The sequence below is a fragment of the Drosophila tropicalis genome, unplaced genomic scaffold, assembly GCF_018151085.1.
Source record: "Drosophila tropicalis isolate 14030-0801.00 unplaced genomic scaffold, ASM1815108v1 contig_593, whole genome shotgun sequence".
In the NCBI taxonomy this organism is placed as follows: Eukaryota; Metazoa; Arthropoda; class Insecta; order Diptera; family Drosophilidae; genus Drosophila; species Drosophila tropicalis.
In genome coordinates, this window is record NW_027173070.1 from 18,208,210 (window position 1) to 18,229,614 (window position 21,405).

The window sequence follows — 21,405 nt, forward strand, 5'->3', positions numbered from 1 at the left end:
GAAATGTTTAATTTAAAAGCAATCGCGTTAAAAGTAACGAAGTTATTTACAAAAGTCACTGTTTTCGACCAATCGTTCCTATGGGAGCTATATGATATAGTCACCCGATCTTGATCAAATTTGGCATAGTCGCTTATAGGCGTAGTAAACTCTCTAATATTAAGTTTTACGACAATAGCTCAGAAAATAACGAAGTTATTGAGAAAGTCACTGTTCGTGACTTGGCCGTTTGTATGGGAGCTATATGATATAGTCACCCGATCTTGATCAAATTTGGCATAGTTGCTTATAGGCGTAGTAAACTCTCTAATATTAAGTTTCACGATAATAGCATAGAAAATAACGAAGTTATTGAGAAAAGTCACTGTTCGTGACTTTGGGGTTTGTATGGGAGCTATATGATATAGTGGTCCGATCCGGCTGAATCCGAGATATACAACGCCTGCAGTATATACAAGCCTACGTGCAAAATTTCAGCTGTGTAGCTCTTACGGTCTAGGAGGAGTTTGCGTTGATCCAGACGGACGGACGGACGGACGGACGGACGGACGGACGGACGGACGGACGGACGGACATGGCTAGTTGAACTCGTCTCGTCGTGCTGATCAAGAATATATATACTTTGTATGGTCGGAGATGCTTCGTTCTATGCGTTGCACACTTCTGACCAAAATTAATATACCCTTTTTGCAAGGGTATAAAAAAATAAAATAAAACAGCCAAAAAAAAAAAAAAACCTTACATATAAAAAACGAAAGTAAAATGTTTACAGTGCAATTATAAAGAGTTTTATGTTCCAGACAAGACAAAAGTTTTGGGCCCTCAATTTTAGTGTGCAAAGCGTATGACGATGCCCCCTAAGCCCCCCCGATGACACCTCTCCTCTGGCTACTCTTCCGTTGACAAACTTTCAAAAGTGCTAAACTAATTTGTTATGTTTTTGTGTTAAATGTTGAGGAGAAGAGATTTTTGCACAAAATTTTTGTCGGTTTTCTGGTTGGCCACCCCCAGGTTTTTTTCTTTATCATCATCATTTTTAAGGTGTTAACAACAATGGGTTGTAGTAGTTATATATCCATATACTTATACATATATATTTGAAATGATTCATATAATAAAGTCTAAAGAAAGCCCGTTTGAAAGAAATGCTGTCGCATTTGCATAAATTAAGTGGCTTTAGTTTTTGGCCTGGCTTACATCACATCACATCACACACAACGCAGCAGCAGTTGGCAGAAACGGCGGCAGCGAAACAGCTGTTATTGTATCTAACAGATGCCAAAAAATGCAGATGGATTCCCCTAAACCCCCTCCCTCTCTCTTCGCATCCATCTAATCTGCTTCTCTTTCTCACTTACTCTCTGTGGCATTTGCATAAGGCCGCATCTTTTGTCTAGTTTGATTATGACCCAGGCAACAGAGCATTAGCAACAGCAGCAGCAGCTTCTTCACTTTCTTTGACCAGAGAAGAGAGGGGAATAGAGAAAGGTGGGTTGGAAGGGGGTTTGCCGATGATATGATGGCTGGCAGCCACTTGTTGTGGCTTGTTGTGTGTGCGTGTGTGTGTGTTGGCGTTGGCCTTTCTTAATCACTTCCGTTCGCTTATTTCGCCCATGTTGAGTAATATGAAACAACAAACACAATTTCCAGTTGTATTTTTTTTTTGTTTTGTTTGCCAATTTTGGTTTTTCTTTTCTTTCGTTTTTTCCCCCTTTGATGGATTAAAACAAAAGCCATTTAATTTGCATATAACAGGCAATAGAATGAATAGGTCTTGTCATGAACCCGACGTGATTAGCTAATATATATGAATGAACTAAGCACAATAGCACAAATTTGACACTTTTGTATAAATCATTGAAGAGAAGCCAAAGAAAAACTACTGATACGGTAATATTGTTGTGTAAGGTTAAGAACAGGTGCTAAAACTCAGGTGCTTATGTTAAATATTCCATTCTAAACAATTTGCCAAATAACATGCTATTGGGGAAGGTCGTTTTTGTGGCTACACAGGTGTTTTATTTAATTAGAATAAGTAATTATGCCAAAACAAAGTGTTGTGCAGGACTAAAAAAGAAACTTTCATCAAGAAATAGTGTTGTGTAAGATTAAGAAGTCTCTTATTTTCCTACAAAATGAAAGAATAGATAAATATTTTGTGTGTTAAGGCTTATATTTTGCATAAGTATTGCGAAAAATGGGCGTCATTTCAATCGACAGTCATAATTGAACAGTAATTAGTGTTGTAAAGAGTTAAGTACTACACGAGTGTTGCAAATCGATAAAAATCAAGAAAGAATTAGGGCCCGCTAGTTAGTTATTGTATCAACAGACTAAGTCAAGTCAAAAAACAACTCTAAAATCATTCATTAGATGGTCTTTGAAAAGGTTAGATAGACAATACTTGACAAACTTTGTTAAATGTTTGTTGTTACGTTACAGATTTCAAAAGTAAGTCTATATTGTATTTCACCTAAGTTTTATTCCCTCTGACCTAAGTTTGTACAGCTTATTTTTAACAGAATAGTGTTGTAAAGGATCAAAAATGTTGGAATAATCGATTTGAAATTTCTCTTGACCATTTTAAGTGTGCAAAAATTAAATTTACTTTTAAATACTTTCTTAACCACTAATTTGAACTGCCGTTCTGACCAAATATTGTCTTACACTAAATTAATGGCCTTAACACTTAATTGCTATCTTATCTATTAAGAGATTCCAAAATTACCTTGTAGCATTTCTGGTAATGAGGTAACCTAACCCTTTGCCCTTCCATCACAACCATGATACTGTATAAAACAGATAATTTTTCAAAAAAAAAAAAAAGAGTCTCTGACATAAGACAGACTATTAAAAGCAAATATTAAACACCCTCAACAATGGGCAAAAAGGGGCGGCGGTGTATTTTTTGAGGGGATTAATGCCAATAATAATTTTCAGACTATAATTTTTAATATTAGATAATACCTTCCCAATAATGGTCTATGGTCTATGGCATTTCTTTTCCACACACAACAAAAAAAAGAAATGAAACCAAAAAAACCAAACACAAAGCCAAAAGAAAGGGTCAAACATATAAAACAAAAAACAGCAACAAAAAATGAAATGTTCAATAGACAATTTGGCTTATTAAGAGGGAGGGGGCAGATGCGGGGCGTTTTTAAGGTGATGCAAATTATGAATACCAAATAACAACGAGAAAATAAAAAAATTGATAAATTATTGGTATAAGTTGCATAAGTTCATATACCGTTAGATGTGATTAGCTTTTTTGATCAATGTTGATTCATCAGGTGATCGCCACCCGCCTCTATTTTGGTTGTCTTTTTGGGTTCAGTAACCACTTGGCGAGAGGGTCCTACTGATGGTCACTGGCCTCGGCCATGCGGCCTCTCCTTGCTGATCATTCATATTGCGTATGCACTATAATTTTTGTTGATTTTTTAACAAATATAACAAGCTGTTATTGTTGTTGTTGTTGTTGTAGTTGCTGCTGCTGGCTGACTAGTTTCTCGTTTGATAGTAAAAGTATTTTGTGTTGGTTTTTTTACTTTTTTTTTTTCTTCATATTTAAATATGCCAAACTACACACACTCTGAGAGACTCTGACTTGGAGTTGGACTCACTGGCGACGCATGGAAATCACGTTTTAAACATCTCGCCGAAAAAAAGGCAAAGTTTCTGCGGTTCGCCGTTGTTGAAAACATAAACACAACATCTTTCAGCCTCAGTCTCAGATCGAAACCGGATTGTTGTCGCTGCTGCTGGTGCTGCGGCACACACATTTTCACTTGCCGCAAAATGACGTCAAAAAAACAGTAAGAGATAAAAAAGTAAAAATAAACGAGAAGCAAAGCAAAACAAAACAGATGGCCATCAAAAGCAGTTAGCTTTCTTCCAGCCGGAGGAGGAGAAAGATAGCGACCAAGAGGTGGTGAGGGAAGGGTTAACATTAAATGCAGCCAGAACAAATCGCTCATCAAGTGGCCAACGAGCTCATCTATGGCAATGCCAGTTGCAGCATTTTTCCACCTATTTAGCCGAGACACAACAAAAGCGTACAAAATGTTCATCAAACTATGCCATAAATTTCTCTGGGAAAAATTCAAAAAAAAAAAAAAAAAAAAAGTAAAGAAAAAAAAACAAGGAAAAATGCACGAAAAGAAAACAGAAAGAAGCTGCATTAGAGAAAAGAAAAGAAAAGTTCTCTTTCCATCTCTCTCGCTCTCACTTAAACGCTTTTTGCTTCAAGCTCCGTCTCATTCTTCAATTGAAAGTTACTATACAGAAATTAAGTTGGCTAACTTTTATAATATAAAGGCACTTTTTACAGTGACCTCAACCATTGAACATACTGTCAAAGTTCTTGGGCTAATATCTGTTTAAGCAACCAATGTATTTCCTAAATATCTTCAAAGCTTTGCACCACTGTGCACTGTGTGAGTGCTGCGCCTCCTCTTCAAATGTTTTGTGTTGAAAATTTTCGTTGCTGTTTTCTTTTCTAATGCAGGCCGACGAACACAATCAGCTACTGGTTGTTGTGGCTATAGTGTAATTATGATCCATTAATTCTGGCAGCACCCAACAACAACAACAACAACAACAACCTCAGTGATGATAATATTAAGAGAGGCCAGGCCCCTGTGCCGGTTACTTGTGCAATATTTCTTTAATGTAAAATCGATTTAATGGCGCTTTTCGCTTGGGGGCTCTCCCCCTTAAAATAGACAATACTTGGGAAATGCAGAGAAGATGCTGAAAAAAGAAGAAGGAGGAGGAGGAGGAGAGATGGATGCCCAGCCAACGCCTTACTCAATGGAAAGAGTGTCGAAAGTGACTCGACCAACTAACTAACTGGCCGATAATAATTAACTTGTGAGCTAAAACGACCCAAGTCATAATAATTACAACAGCCGCTAAATACGACCACATAATAGGCACAAAAGGGTAAAAAGAACAAAGGGAAGAGAGTGGGGTATACGGGGGAAACCATGTAAAACATGGCCACTCGACTGTATCCCAAACATAACCGAGAGTGTTGTCTCTCGGTGAAGTGCACTCGATGCGATAGAAAAAAAGGAAAAAAAAACTACAAAAACAAAACAAGCTCGCAAAATGTTTTGCCAACCTCTTGAACATCCTCCCCCAGGGCAGCAATTAACTACCCACACTCTTTTGGAAAAGTAGTTTATGCCATGAAATTAGTTAAAATGCAGTAACTATTTCATGAAACTATCAAACATTGAACCCAGTAAAGTTTTTCAATAATGTTTTAACAAGACATTCTCTTAGGAATAAGTTTAGTTTGAATAATCCCTTTTGAAGAATTTCATTAAGTATACAGTCAAAATTAAATAAGTATACAGTCATTTACCAACCTGGCTTAAAACGTATTCTTTCTAAAAATATATATTTTATTGTTTCTTGATATTGAAAGTGTAATGAATATATACACAAAGGAAACAAATAAATAAGATAACCGTGTGTTAACATTTAATCGTTATCGTATTTATCAAAAAATGATTTTGAAGAAATTCAATTAATAATTTAATTTTTGGACTTTAACTAACAATGAGACTGAGCTAAATCCACATACTTATGTAAGTGTGGTATTAACATTTTTGGAAAAAGACTTTAAACTACATTTTCAAGTCAAAGCATTCTTTATATACTAACAGTTGTTTAACAATTTTTAAAGAATAGGTTTGAAGGATACATTTGTGTTTTTGGGAGTGAGATAGACATATATAAAGATATATACTAAAACCACTCTAAGTCATTCATTTACATGTTTTATTACATATATTAATTAAATATCAATAAAGTTATAATAAATTATATACATATTTGTATTTCTCACAGTATTTATTTATGAAAATTGCCCATAATCCAAAAATTAAATTTAGGCAATCATTAGGCACTGCCAACAAGGTCTTTAGTTCTCTACTAATTCTAATTCAATAATAATTTTAATAATGAATTTTAATATATCTAATTAAATAAATCATGAACACACACACACACACACACACATACATCAGAATAAATCATTAAAATATATTATCATTATAAAATTGAATAATAAATTTTATTCTGATTCATAACAATAAAATAGCAATGAATAACATATTGTAAGTTATTATACATATATGTATATAATATATAGTAAATGTTTTTTTTTTTTTAATGTTTTCTATCGAAAACAGGTTTCAAATATAATTTCTTTTTGTTGAAAAATTGACTTCTTACTTTAACTTTTTGTTAGTTTAAAACTTTTGAATAGATATTGCTAACAAAAATATGTACTGAGAAGAATCATACGATGAGTTTATAGTTTGCAAAGCAATTTCCTGTTTGATATGAAATTTATTTTATTTACAAATTCGTCATTCGTTGACCTTAAGTACCACACATTTAAGACGCAAAACAAACAAAAAACAACGTCGAATAATGTAGTTGGGGTGAATTTGCGTTATTAACAACTTTACACATTACTTGGTCTATAATGGCAGGTTAGTTGATTGCAAATGCGGGTCTGTTTTTGGAGTGAGAAAAACTTCCTCTACAATTGTCTGTACTCCTTCTAGTTTATTGTTGTTGCTGGCTAATATAAACGACATATGCACATCCGCACAGACAAAGAGAGAGATAGACGGGGCAGTCGGATGGAAGGACGGACGGACAGACGGACATATCTGCCAATGACATTTTCACTCTCTGCCCACTTGGCATATAAATTGTACACACACACACACATACATATACACTTGAAATTGCCCTCAGGCGCATGCGCAACACGTCCGCCATGGCTAAGAGTGTCTTTGAGCCATTTTTTTTTTTTTTTGTCTTTAGTTTTTGAGTTTTGGTTTTGTTTTTAGATATTACACAAAAGCCGCCGACGAATGCCAAAGTGTTGCGGCTATCGGAGGAACTGCCCTGAATACGGATTTCTCATTGTTGTAAACCTAATGATGAAGACTAAAAATGGGAAGATATTCGTGGGACAGAGAGAGAGAGAGAGGGGTAAGTAAGTGGGTGAAGTAGAGTAAGTAACATTTACTTGCTAGCCAAAGTCAGTCACACAAAGATCATTTAGAGATCCGGGCCAACTGATTGCAGAACTTCCATTTTCCATATAGAAAAAGAAACTATGTATAGGAAACTAACAAAAATTCCACATCAGCTCCATTAGAAAGAAAGACAGAGAAACAAAAACTATTAAAAACCAGTAAAAAGCAAATTGTAGGGAAATGTTAAGTACCAAAGTTTTTTTTTTATCTCATCATATATGGAGAGAGTTCTCCTCTTGTTGTCGTTGTCGTCGTCGTCGTCGTCATGTCTTTTTATGATGCCCTTCATTAGCAAAGTTCTATAAAAATTTCCATAAATAAAAAGCTTTACCATTGTGATATCATCTAAATATGCAGAAATGCAACTCAAGTGAGATCAGCGGGATATATACATTAGCTTATTACATGTGATATGATTCTAAGATTCATTATATGATAATCAGTTTGTGGAAAGAAAAGTGAGAGATTGATGAATAATGATTGTCTTAATAATAACTATTTTTTTTCCAAATGGTGTGAGGGACAGTTAATTGCTCCCCTCAGAAAACTGTTTAACTGTCTTGTCTGACCTTTTCGGCCATATTAATGATCAGCCAAAGCCATAATCAATCCAAAAACAATCTAAAAAAACAATGATCTTCATTCATTCTGTCTGTCTGTTTGTCTGTGTGTGTGTGTGTTGTGTGATTTCAATTCCATTTCCAAATTTCAAATAACCCAGAATAGAGTTTTAACTATTGGTTTGCGATTGGTTCAAGGTTAAGATCAATAAACTAACTCAACATAATTAATGGGTCGTAGCAATAAAAATATCAAGATATCGTTTTGTTTGCATCAGTTTGCAATTATTTATGCAAATCTTGAACAACAAAGAGAGAAGCAAACTAATTCTCACGCTGCTCGTAGTAGTAGTAGAAACCATAACAAAAGTCGATTGATCGATTTCTGATGGCGGGGCAAAGCGAAACTCTCAGCTGTTTGGGGTGTCAATATTATCAGTTGGTTAGTGTCATGAAGGGGGAGGTGAGAAACGGAGGGAATCAAAGTGTCGATTGTTTTTCGTTTCTCAGGAGCGGACTTGCTTTAAAGTTCACCCAAATCTAGAATGTAGTTTGGTATTTGCCATAAGCCAAATCAAGTATTAAAAGTATTTAAAAACCGTTTTGATTTAAGTGTAAAAGAAGTAGTAATTCATCACTTGCTCACTAATTTCAATCTAAGTCCTTCGATTCTTTTAAAATGTGAAATTTCAAAGAATTCATGATATCGATGAGAAAAACAGATCGAATTGTTAATAAAGTATCGATGATATAAACGTTTCTTTATAAAGCATTTCCTGAAATGAAAGTCCATACTTCTATTCTTAAATAACCCATTTATACATATAATACAAAAAATTCAACAAAATTTATGATAAAACCCACAAATTTAAGCAGTATAACTCATACATCGATTTAGCTAGTATATGTACTAAATAAACTGTAGTTATCTACAAAAAACAACCATGACTAATTGATGAATAGTTAAATTTTGTTTAATAATAAATGATAAAAAAACATCATTCCGTTCCTGGAACTGAAATGTTCTCTAGTCCATTCAATTCGTATTCTCTTTGTCACGCGCTTGAGAATCTTAAAGTGAAATCAGAATCCACATTTGTTTATATAAAGAAGGGTATGAGAATGGAATGGATTGGGGTACGGAATGGGCCTTTTGTGTCACAACATTTACTTAATAAATAAATAACTTTAAGAACCTCGAGTGACTCTTATCTGCAATAAGAAATCTCCCCCCTTCTACCAGCTTAGCTCAGAACCAAGAACAAAAAGATGACATTACAAGGTTACAATAAAAAGTAGAACCGAAAATATGCTAATGAGCTTGAGAAAATCTCCAATTTAAAATTAGCTTGCAAAAAAAAATAAGAACGCCAAGAAATATAATAAGGAATTGTATTATTTTTGGCGGCGCCACTTAAAAAAGGTGGAACAACAACAAAAACTGAGTCTCTAGAGCGGAACACCCAGAGTTTTCAATTCCCAATAACCCGAACCCATACCCAAACGCAAAACCCACACCCACGCCTCAAACTCAAATTCAACTTCACTCAGAGATTTGCTCTTAGAGTTTTGTCGTATTTTTTTGTGGCTATTTACAAAACCTTGGACAGTGAGCCAAATGCTATGGATCGAATGGATATGCTTTGCTTTGATGAGAGCCACTCCTAGCTTTTGTTTTGCTACATATATACAGACGATTCATATATATATATATATATATATATATACTATATTTATATGCACATCCGCGTATTGTTTTCTTTGGGGGGGATAAAGTAAAGACAACAACAATTGCAGTTGGCTTTTGATAATTAACGGTTTATTGATAAACCGATATGGAGAGAAATAATGACGATAACATTGGATGATCATCAGCAACATGAAGCCGATTCAATTTGATGGGCGTTACCCTAGAGGGTCATAAACATAATTTTCTTTCTCTCTAGCCTTTTCTCCGGTTTCCCCAGTTTCCAAGGAGAGAAGGGCAGAGCCACTAGTGGAGGAGAGAGTGAGAGAATGCGAGGAAGAGGGAGGCCACTCAGTTGGAGTCATCTTTCTTGTGCCTTTTTTTATAGGTTTAACGAACTCTTTTTGCTGCTGCATAATGCTATAATATAATAATAATAACACTAAAAATATTTCTCTGTTTGTCTCTCTCTCTCTCTTTCCTCTTGCAGGAGGACAGGAAGCCCCAATCGAGACAACGGGCCTTCGTTTGTTCGTCATGGCTGGAGCCCAGCCCCAAAATTGGTAAGAAAATCACACATTTGGCATTCATTTGGCGTCAACAGAGGAAAAAAACAAAGTCTCTGTGAATGCCAAGAGCAAATGAAAAACGCAATTACTATATATATTGTGGAAAAGCAATAAAAAAAACATACAACAAACAAAAAAAAAAAAAAAAACGAGATCAAGATTTGACGAGACAGACAAACGGACGAACGGATGGCTGGATGGGAATCGCGTTTTCAAGGTTGTTGCTGCATTGCCAACTTGGGCAAATTGCAATTAAAAACTCATATATGGTTAAAATGTTTTCCTCCTCGTCCACACCCTCCTCTGTGGCAACACTACCTCCACCCCTTTGTCCTCCCCCCAACCTATCACTCTGTGATGTGTGACGGCATTTAATTTTGATTTTTTGGCGGTTTCATAGGTTTTATATATATTTAAATGTCTAGACTGATATACCCTGTTAGAAAGGGTAAAATGAAATTATAATAAAGGATGAAATTATATCTGCCATATATTTTCGGATCTGTCTTTTACAGTTTAGTTCAAACTGTTTTAAAATCGATTTTGTTTATTGATTTTGACTATTTCAAGTTCATTTATTTGTCAGTATTATAGAAGAAAAAACTCACTTGAGTTACTAAAAGTTTAATGATTAGTTAACATAAACAAAGTAAGCAAAGAATCTTGACTTATTGCAGAGTATCTCACAGTCAATAAGCATATAAACATATTCCTTTTCATTTATTTGGCATTTGAAATCTGATTGAAAAGTTTACCTAAAGCCCAGCCACTGAAACCATTGACTCATTGTTAAATCTGTGTAGATTTCGCTTCTTTTTCTCTTGATTTGTTGTTGTAGTGATTGTTGTTGTTGATTGTTTTAAAGATCAAACAATTGCAGCAGCCGCACGCTTCTTATTCGCGCATAACCGAAAAAACAAAAACCGATAAACCAAATGTATTTACTCTATATACATGGATATATATAAAAATGGAACCCAACCATAAAAAAAACCGACAACGACGCTTTTCATTAAACGACTGAACAACTGAAACGAGCAAAAATTGAATTTTGGCATTTTCTGGGAGGCGAAAAAGAGAGTCGACAACAACAAAAATGATATAAACATACATATATATAGATTTATATATATATTATACATATAGTTTAGATATATGTTGTACTCATCAAATGGCGAAATTGGATTACAATTTATGGGGGAATATAGAATACACTACTTTTATCTATCTAGAAAAGGCTTTGACTACGAAAGTTGTTAAAACTTTCTTTGCAAATGATTTCTTATATAGACACATTCATTTAGTTCTTCATTTCTAATATATTTTAGAGTAGACGGCAATGAAAAGTAATAAATTTCTCATCATATAATGAAAAAAACTTCTATTTGGTAATAAATTTTACCATATACACATGAGAAAACGAGCACAAAGGGGCCATAAATTTGTCTTTAAATTATAGTTGATTAACTATATTTTTTGTTTGGGTACATTAAAATCATTGATCAGCTCAATTTTAACGTAAATGCTAAGCAAAGCAATAGATTTTTCCAATTTTATGACTATATTATAGAACCCTAAGCAATTAGAAGGGTATACACAAATGATTCCAACCAAAAATGAGCAAAAAAACAAAGCCTAAAGTCAAAAGATAACCAATGACAAGCCACATGAGTCAGGATTTGGTGATATCTTTATAAACATCTAACTTTAACTAACTGGAACAACTCTTGAAACATTTATTTAGAATTCGTATTTGGGAAGCCTTTTCGAGGAAGTCTCTAAAAATAAATGGCATAATTCTAAACGAAAGACAATTTATTTAGCAACGATGACGATGACGACGACAACAACAACAACCAAAGACAAAGACAACATGAACATGTGGGCCACATGACAGAAGGCGCCGTTCCATTTACACCGAAAGAATTTTTTGGGAACTGATTAGCCAACACAAATTAGATGCCACCCCAAGAAACAAGAGCAGAGAATAGAGTAGGAACCCGACATCATCTCAGACCCGGTGACATATTGGCTTTTATAAATTGTTGAATGTTTTTGTTGGGGTTTTGCTCTGATTTATGCCAAGCAAATGAACCAAAAAAAGTGTCTTTCATATACCCTGTAATATATACAAATTATGGATGCATGTGGCATATTGATTTGATTCATTTTGGAATGATTAGATGGCGCTAGCTATTATATAGCTTGTAAGATGAGGGAACAATTATTTCTTTACTTGAAAATGAAAAGAAATTTTAAATAGTATATTTAGATGATGGAAAACTTGCTTTATAGGGTAACCTATAGTTCATCCAATGTAACTATTATTGATTTAACTTTTTCGTTTATATTATAAATACATACAAGACAAAAATCTAAAAAAGGAGAATTCCCGAATGGAATGCATTTGGTTTCGTTTGCATTTCATTTTTGTATTGCAAATTGCTTCTTTGGCTGATTGAAAATTGTTTGCCTTCTTGCCTTTTACTGATGTTTTCCCTGAAGAACACACAACACACACACACACACACTCGGAAGAGGGCAGAAGAAAGAAAGGATCGAATCGCATTGAATCTTATCCATAGCTAAGCATTTACATCTCATGTGTATTGTGTATTGCATATTTGTGGTCGGCCTTTTGTTGTCTTTTGTGTAAACCAAAACAAAAAAGTAAAAAAAAAAAAAAGAGGAAAAGAAACCACTTCCATCTTTCAACTTGGTAATTCGTCATGCGGCTGCTGCCGTTGCTGCTGCTGCTGCTTAGTTAGCGCGAAGAGTAGCAACTGGAGATGAAGGAGGAGCTGGAGTTGAATTGATGACTGACTTGGAACTCGGCCTTGAGGAATGAGTGTGGTGTGGCCACGTACGAAATGCAAAAAAATAAAAATGACCGTGACTTATGTGGAAAGGGATTGCATTGGCATTGCATTGATTGCATTTCATTTCAGCTTCTCTTGTTGCTGCTTCATTTGCATTTCGCAGAGAATCAATCACGACAACACATATACACAACAAACAGTCTAGAGTCTAGACATTGACTCGCTGGTTGTCTACACTCTGTCTCACTCTCAATTATTGGCAGTTAGAATATGGCAATAAGCCATAGCCCAAGCCGTAGCAATAATCATCATTATATGCATCATCATCTTTATCGTGCTTTCTGGCCCAAGGCAGGCGAGACGTGATCAGATCTGATGACAGTCGTCGTCATCATTGTCATCATAATCATGTTAAACTGACCATGGGGCGGGCGTAGAGCATTGGCCAAATGTTAGAAATAGAAAAAATGCTATAAAAATAGATACTATATATCAAAATGCACTTGACTTACATAACAATTAAAAACTGGCATACAAAACAAAGAGAGAGAGAGAGAGACACAAGAGGCTCTCTGCATAACCGATTTAAAACCAATAAACACTAATTAGAGAACGATGAATCTTATATTCTAATAGCAAGCTCTAACTGTAAATTAGATAAATATTTTGACTGAATCCAACACAAATTTTCACAAGGAAGCACTTGAAGTATAATGAAAATATTTTTCCCTTCTCATGTGAAACTAAATTATTATTTATTATTAGATGTAAATTGTTTATACCAAATGAAATTTATAAACAAAAACTGCGCTTTCTTGGTTCCCACGTTGAATGGAATTCTCATAGTATTGATGTAACTGAATCACATGACAGTATCTAGTAAAAAAAAAAATGGGCTCATATAGAAAACCATTGATAAACGTAACTAAAGATGGTGACTAATTTGGAAGGTTCTTGCTGAATGAAGGTTTTTTCATTGATGTAAAAAGAGACGAGGACAATTTAGTAACACATTTAATGATTTTTGTAGAAATTTAGTTGCCATTACCATGCCAGAGACCATTTGGACAAATGCTTGAACTGGATTCTGGATTGAGTTCCACGTCTTAAGGTTATACATGTATAATGTCCTAGCCAAGTTAGCAGCAAAGAAATATTCTAAACTCATTAAATGAGCACGTGGTGGATCAGGCAACTTGGGACTTACCAGAAGTCTTTTCTTCATTGTTAATCTCTGACTTTGGGCAATGAATCTAATTTGAAAGGGGTTTAGGAACCAATCTATTGGCTTACGTCCCTAAATAACAATGTGCTTTCAAACAGAACTATTTTTGTATTACTTTGTTTTTGTAATTTGAATAGGAACCTCTTTAAGAAATAAGAAATACATGCTCCTAAAGAAGTTTATAATTAAGTGCATGGTTTTTTCAAAATCGAATGTAAATCCTTCCAAAATCTTTCTATTCTTTCGGTTATCGAACTACATATATTCTTGTTGTAATATACTAAGTTATGTCGTGCTAAATTCTGATTATCATTATCAATCAATTTATTATTCCAATCATTAAATAAGTTGAACAACCTTTCTAGTTCAGTTGTTAGTTTCTATTTCATCTCGAGGTCAAGCAACAATTAATAGGGCTTGCCATGGAATGGTCTAAATAACATTAATGTTAATCATTCAAAGACCTTTTTCGATAGTGATATCATGCACAATCTAATCGTTGTAGGACTTATATTTTCAAAAGATATAAAAATATCTAAAACTAAAACTGATTAAAGTTCGCCACTTAAGATAGGCCTATCAATTGTCATGGAGACTGAGTAAAAGTAATAAAAGCATTAGATCAATTACCATTTTGAATAATAATCAAGATAGTGAAGCATTACTTCCTCTTTCTACTTGTTTTCTTGTCTTCTGAAAACGAAAGTGAAAGCATTTTAATATGCATAATGCAAACGCATTTTGTTTGATATAATTTCTCAGCTGCGTCTCACAAAGACGACTTTACACACAAAATTTCAATTCCTATCACTCCCACGGAGTACAACATTTTATTGTTCAGATCACTTAAAATGCCCAGCAAAACTTTTAATTTGATTTTCTGTATTTTTGGGTGACAATTTAAGTTCTGTCATAAAACGAAATTGGCTTTCAAATTTTGTTGTGGTTTAATGATCTCTCTCGTTTGTGGGGGGAGTCACTAATTGAATTTCAATTCAAGCTACAAGCCGCTGCTCTCTTTTAACGGTATTGCTGGCAATTTTATTATAACCACAACAACAACAACACCAACACTTTTAAATATTGATGAGATGATCTTTTGGGCCTTTTTTGTTTTAGCGTTCTCATTGCGCAACAGTGGGACGCAAATTTATGCAAACTGCCTACCAAAATATTTCGTTCCTCATTTTCTTCTGGTTGTGTGAATGTTTTTTTTCTTCCCCTCCCCCTTCTCACCAGATCCAGAATAATTGCAGGCACGTAATTTTACCTTGAAGTTCATTGACAGAGACGCCGACACACCCGATTGGGTTGCGGTTATCGACTTGGTCATTAGCTTTGGCAATAGCCCACAGACACAGAGTCAGCCGCAGCAGCTGAGAACGTGTCCCATGGAAAGGTAACGTGGCCAAAACAAAGAGCCTAAGAAAATGTTGAAAACTGATAAATTTCAAATGACTGACAAAGGAAATGAAACGCAATATACCTTCAATAATATATGCAAAAAATCAACTACCTATATATTCTTACATTCAACTTTTTCTATCTGCAATTGACTTTGACTTCATATCTTGTGATAACAATTTCAATACTTCAGTCATGTGCCATATTCTGATATAAATTTAATATAATAATTCGTAAAAAATCACAGTGATAAAATGATATGAAGTTGATAGTTCAATATAATGATAATGCTAGGGAAAATGAGAATATGAATGAATATCTAAAAATTTGTACAACTTTTTATAGCCGAATGAAATTTTCAGCGATTTCTTAACAATAAAATATTATAACATATAAAATATTATCTGTTTTTGACTGTTTAGTTTAATAAAGGTGATATAAAGGGAGTTATCTTTTAAGCTTTTGGCTTGGTATAAAACTTTTTGAATCCTTTTTCTTATAAAAACTTGTCTTTAGATTTTAAATGAAGGTAAAAAGATTATTTCGGTATTTGATTTTAACTTTAAGTAGATGATAGCAAATCTTTAGAATTTAAAAGTAATTTTGTGTATTTTTGTGTTATTTATGTATTTCTTTATTATTTTATCACTAAGAAGGGATTATAACGAAATTTTATTTAAGATTTCTTTCTTTTTTTGACCTATTTCTTCTGCTACTCATCTAATAAAAAATATTACTTAAAAAAAAAAAAAAAAAAAGAAAAATCTGCAAAATGAAATCACATTTTCTCTATTAACATAGTTTTTCAACAGAAAAATAAAAACCTTGCCCAATTCTCATAATAAAAACCTCAAAAATTAAGTTAACAAACAAAAAAATTGCATAAAAAAACTCCCCAAAGCAAATGTAATGTGAAATTGTTGCGTTTAAAAAATGTTAATTGCAATACATTTTAAACAAATTGCGGGCAAAACAAAAAATAAAACACAACAACAAAAAGACAAAAAAAAAAGCGAAAAAATAGTGTGAGAGAGAGAGAGAAAGAGAGAAAAAAACCAAATTAGGCAAACAATTTAAACATGAGCTCCAGAGCCACGGGAAACCCAGCCCCAAAAACCCAAACCCAAAAGCCCAACAGCCCAAAAGCCCAGCCAAGTGCCTGTGCTCTAAATTTAATTTGGGTTTGAGTTTTGTTTTTGGTCGTCTCTTTTTTTTATTTTTGCGCATGTTTCTTCTGATTTTTATCGGCTGGGTGGGTTGTGGCTGGTTTGGATGTCTGCCCGCTGGTTGGAGGTTGTGTCCAGTGGTTTTCACATTTTCTGGACTGGGGGTTTGTCCGTGTTGGGTCCGTCGTCTTTGTCGTCTTTGTCGTCTTGGTCGTCGTTCATGACGCGCGTGACCCACTAAAGAAAGATACGTTTCGAAGTTTTTTCTTTTCGTTGTTGCTTTTTTTTGGCCCTTGTTTTTTGTGTCAAAGCAATTTTCGTGCCCTGCAAATGATCGCGATCGCCATCGCTATCGTCATGGCGTTGGGTCGTTGCAAGTCGTTCGTTTTACAGTAGCAGGAAGACGTCAAAACCAATCCATAAACTTATTTACCTTTTTGGCCAGTTTTCAAGTCATAATTATTAATTTATATATGCTTATATGTTCACGGCGATGGGGACAGGGGACCGGGGGCATAATCAAGTAGGTAGGCAGCATCATCTTTGTCGAGAAATTTTCGTGTTATAAAGTTAATTTGTGAAATCTCTTTGTCGCCTACCCAATATACACTAAATCGATAGGGTATATATGATCATATTGATAAATTATTGAATCTTTAGCTTTGGCTCTGCCAATCATTAAGGCCAGAAGAAAGTGTAAATTAAAGTAATTCAATAATAATTGAGGTCAATTGTTACTTCCTTTTTTTTTTTACAGGGTAAATCTTCTTCGTCTTCTTAATTGGTTTCACGTTTCTCATATATTTCTTAATGATTTGCGTGCTGGGCAGTTGGCTCGTGCAGTTTTGAAATTGGTCAGAAGGAAGTTGGCTTGATCTTGGTCTTGATTTTGGTCTCTCTCTCTCTCTCTGGGGCTCTGTGTCTTTTCGCTGCAGGTTACTGAAGCGTTTATTGCCGTTGTTTGTTGCCTGTTTATATTTTATATTCATTAATTTTGCAGCTAATTGAAAATTATTTCATTTTTTTTTTTTTTTTTGGTTTCTTTGTTTTTGGATTACACGACCTTGTGGGTGAGCGATTTGTCGGTCAGCTTGAAGCTAGATTTTTCAGCGGGATCTTTAATTCTAGTTCAACTCCTCCCCATCCCTCCCTTGACATCCTCCTCCATGAAGTCATCTTCAACCAACCGCATATTAAGAAAATGTATGCCAAATGTTCTTTGAACTCGAACTTTTGGTTTTGTTTCCTCTGTTGTTGGGTTGATGTGGTTGAGAATTTCCGAAATCATCTCTTGATCTGACAGTCAAGAGCAACCAACCCGCACCTGTTGCTATATTTTCATTTCATATCTGACTTCATTTTTTGTTTTTGTTTTTGTGGCTGTTCTTTTTCTGTCATTGTCTCTTGACATTTGCGGTACTTTTTGTTTTTGTTGGTGTTGTTTGCCCGCTGAAGTTGAACTTGCTACTTCTTTATCTATGTACATATACAGGTACACCAAGGGTGTGTGTGTGTGTGTGAAACTCGGGTATAATTATTCAGAATTTATATGTGAATACATACACTGCCCACATGTTGGGGATCGTATGCATAACGGCGGAAGATCCAAACATATCTACATACACACACACACTTCATTTAAGTGTTTTCAACTGCCAAATGATGACAGCTATAAACGCATATATCTATATATCAGTCACTCAGTCAGTCAGTCAATCATTTTTATATTATTTTCTACGTTTTTTAACTGTGAGAACTACGCAAAGTTTTGCATACAAGGCTTTTATATTTTCACCATTTTCCTATTCTTCGATTCCCATTTAACGATTGATTACAATTTTCGAACTATTGATCCATTATTTATCTATGTATCTTTCTAAATCCATTTAGGTAATGATTAAATCAGCTTTATTATCTATATATCTATGTGTATTAACTATTTATCCTTTAGCCATATAACTTTATCTATATTTCGATTTATATCTGTTTCCATGTCTAAAAGATTAGGAGTCAATGTATATTTATGATATGATAAGATATGACCGTATTCCTACTTTATCTATATAACTACATCCTCTCTTTTAACCGACTTTGAATATCTATATATGTATATACATATATCTTTTTAACTATATCATTTTCTGAAGAAAACAATGTGTAAACAGACATTGAACTTTGCAAGAATGAAGAAGTGAATTCGAAATCGAGAATATCCAAGAATACCAAGTTGTTATTCCCTATTAAAGCTTCATAGTGTATGTGTCTAGTCGTTATCAACAAACTTTTCGGGGCTTTAAACAATTTTTGTAGCTTTTGCTTTTGTTTTGTCACTGGCATTCATTTAGTTTCATTTGGTTATTTAGAACACAAAATTGTATGTATATATCCCGCAGATACTTCTGTAGGTTTTGTGATTATCAACTTGATGGTTGGCTGACTCTGAGCTTGAAAATGGAACTGGATAGATACTATGTACCTCACTTGGGTGGATGAGTAACAGCTTTGCCCCGTTCACTTTCAGATAAGTTGGGAAAGTATAGCACAACAACAATTGACACACACAAATAACAGCAGTAGCGCAAAAAACAACAACAACAATAAAAGAAGTAAATTACAATTACAATGCAATGTGGTTCAGTAAAAGCTTTTTTAAGGTTCGCTTGAGTTAAGGTTCTGTTTTGAGGGGGCCTGACCCACCGCCAGCACCACCTGCAGTTAATGAGAGGTATAGTGGTGTGGGGTTCTGTGTGTAAGTGTGTGTGCATGCCAGAAGAGTTCTTCAAAAACGTTTTTTTACGTGTTGTCTGCAATGACATTTACATAGCCATATATACTGAGAGAAAGGGAGAGACAGACCTAAACCCCCTACCTCCCTCCATAAACGAACAATGAGCAATTAGAGGTTCTTATAAAACCACACAAAAATAAGAAAATAAAAATAGAAATAAAATTAGTTCACGTTTTACCCAAGTTCTCTTCTCTCCGTGTGTTTTTGTTTTTTTTATGAGTTTTTCGAGTTTCGAGTTTGTCTTCACAGACAACTGTCTAATTAGCATAAATATCGAAAGAACTTGATTAATGGTGGCCGCATGTTTAACAAATTTGTTGATAACATTTTCGTACATATATATCGAAAAACAGGTCTCAACTGAACACGGTTAGCTAACCCGTAAGATACAGACAGAAGAGACAGTGGAGATAGAGAGAGACCGAGAAAGGGGGAGGGAGGGTATAAAAGTATGTGAGAGCTTCCGCTTCGTTTTAATTTCATTTCTTTTTTTCATCTGACATATTCAAATTGTTCAATTTGTCAACGTTGATTAAAAAATGGCATTTTTGTTATTTCTTTTTTTGCCTCCATACACACACACACATTTTTTATTAAGACAGAAGCGACAACAATTTATGCCATTCAATTGAAATAAAAAAATGATATACATATATACACATTTATCCAGATATTTATACAAGTGTTGACGTGCGCGGGGCTCTTTGTCAAAAGAATACATAAAAATATAGTCGCCAAAAAAACAAAACGAAAACGTTTAACAGAAAAACCCATAAAAAAGAAGAACTCACTTATACAAGTTGTAAAATTTGGTTCACATTCTTTCTACTCCGCCTCCTTCAATTTATCTTTCCCTTTGACCGACAAATCAAAAAGACCTCAAACTAAAATTATAGAACATCAATCGATATGGCGATCGTTTATGGATTGTGGCCATGCTAATTGAAAACTCTTGACATTGTATTTGTACCCTGTAGGCTTAAGATGGATGGGTGGGTATATTTGTAGGAAGAATAAGCGAGTCTCTTAAGATGAAGTTCAGAGAGTTACTAGTCGAAGAGTTACTATATTCCGGAAAGAAAACGAACGGATTAATGCAATGTTAATGTTATACTTTGCAACCAAAAACATTTTGACCATATTTACCACTACGATGGCCTATATTTCTTTGATCCTGGACATAAATTATAATCGAATAGGAAACTATTTATTTTGAAATCCTTTCACAGAAGTGTAAATTCTTAATGCAAACTATGCCTATAGCTTAAAATTTGTAGAATTCATAGTATCCAACATGAATTTGAAACCATTGTGAAACCTGAAAACTCTATCAACTATTTGCATTCCAACATATTTCAACTTAAGCTTCCTTACATTGTGGTTAATAACTAAGAATGAAATTTTTCATCTTAAGTTCACTAGAATTGACTAAAATATTTCTATACTCCGGGGCACTTAGAAAAATAAGTTTTATTTCTCCATAATTTAGATCTTCAATAAAAACTCCATATAGTTATTAGACTTAAAAGTCACATAATCTAGAAAAATTGACGCTTCCAATGTGAAATTCCGCGTAAAGCAACATTGACAATTCTCAGACATGTCTCTCTTGCCCTCCTTGGGCATAGGGTATCATTCTCTCAAAATCGAATACTGAAAAACAAACAAATATTCCAGGAATTAAACACTGAGAACAACTTCCCATCATCGTTTGATCGCTGATATCCGCTTTTTCTTTCTTTTTGTTTTACACTGTTTATTTCCATTTTGTAATTGAAAAATTGCGTAAGCAAACAATTTGCCATTCGATTTGTTTTTATCCAAAAAACAAACTTACATTCATAAAAGCAAATCGATTGGCAATGAACAAAACAATAAACATTTATTGTTTAGTGATATATATAATGTTATTTGTTGTGCTGAATAGGCTCAGTCGTCACATTATTAATAATAAACATTTAGCCCTGCACAAATCAAAGAGACCAAGAAAACTGAAGAAACAAGTTCGATCGATTCGACGAAAATGAAGGTCGAAGTAATTCCATTGGATTCTTTTCTATTCAAAAAGACAGCGGCAATTTGCTGCTGCTGCTGCTTGGCTTGATTCAAAGTTAAAA

At 34.2% G+C, this 21,405-nt stretch overlaps 1 protein-coding gene across 7 annotated transcripts in view; it reads right to left on the minus strand.

Annotated features, from left to right (window-relative positions):
• The window catches only part of Shrm (Shroom), a 61,330-nt gene that overhangs the window by 3,691 nt on the left and 36,234 nt on the right, over positions 1–21,405 (minus strand). Inside the window, exon 1 of one of the 7 annotated variants that reach the window (XM_068289358.1) lies at positions 10,642–10,777. The exons of 5 other annotated variants lie outside the window; for them this stretch is intronic. In XM_068289358.1, the coding sequence (XP_068145459.1) occupies positions 10,642–10,673 (32 nt within the window). In that variant the 5' untranslated portion in view covers positions 10,674–10,777. Of the gene's footprint in view, positions 1–10,641; positions 10,778–20,840; positions 20,942–21,405 lie in introns of those variants that run through there. One more of the 7 variants, XM_068289356.1, reaches the window with a different exon arrangement.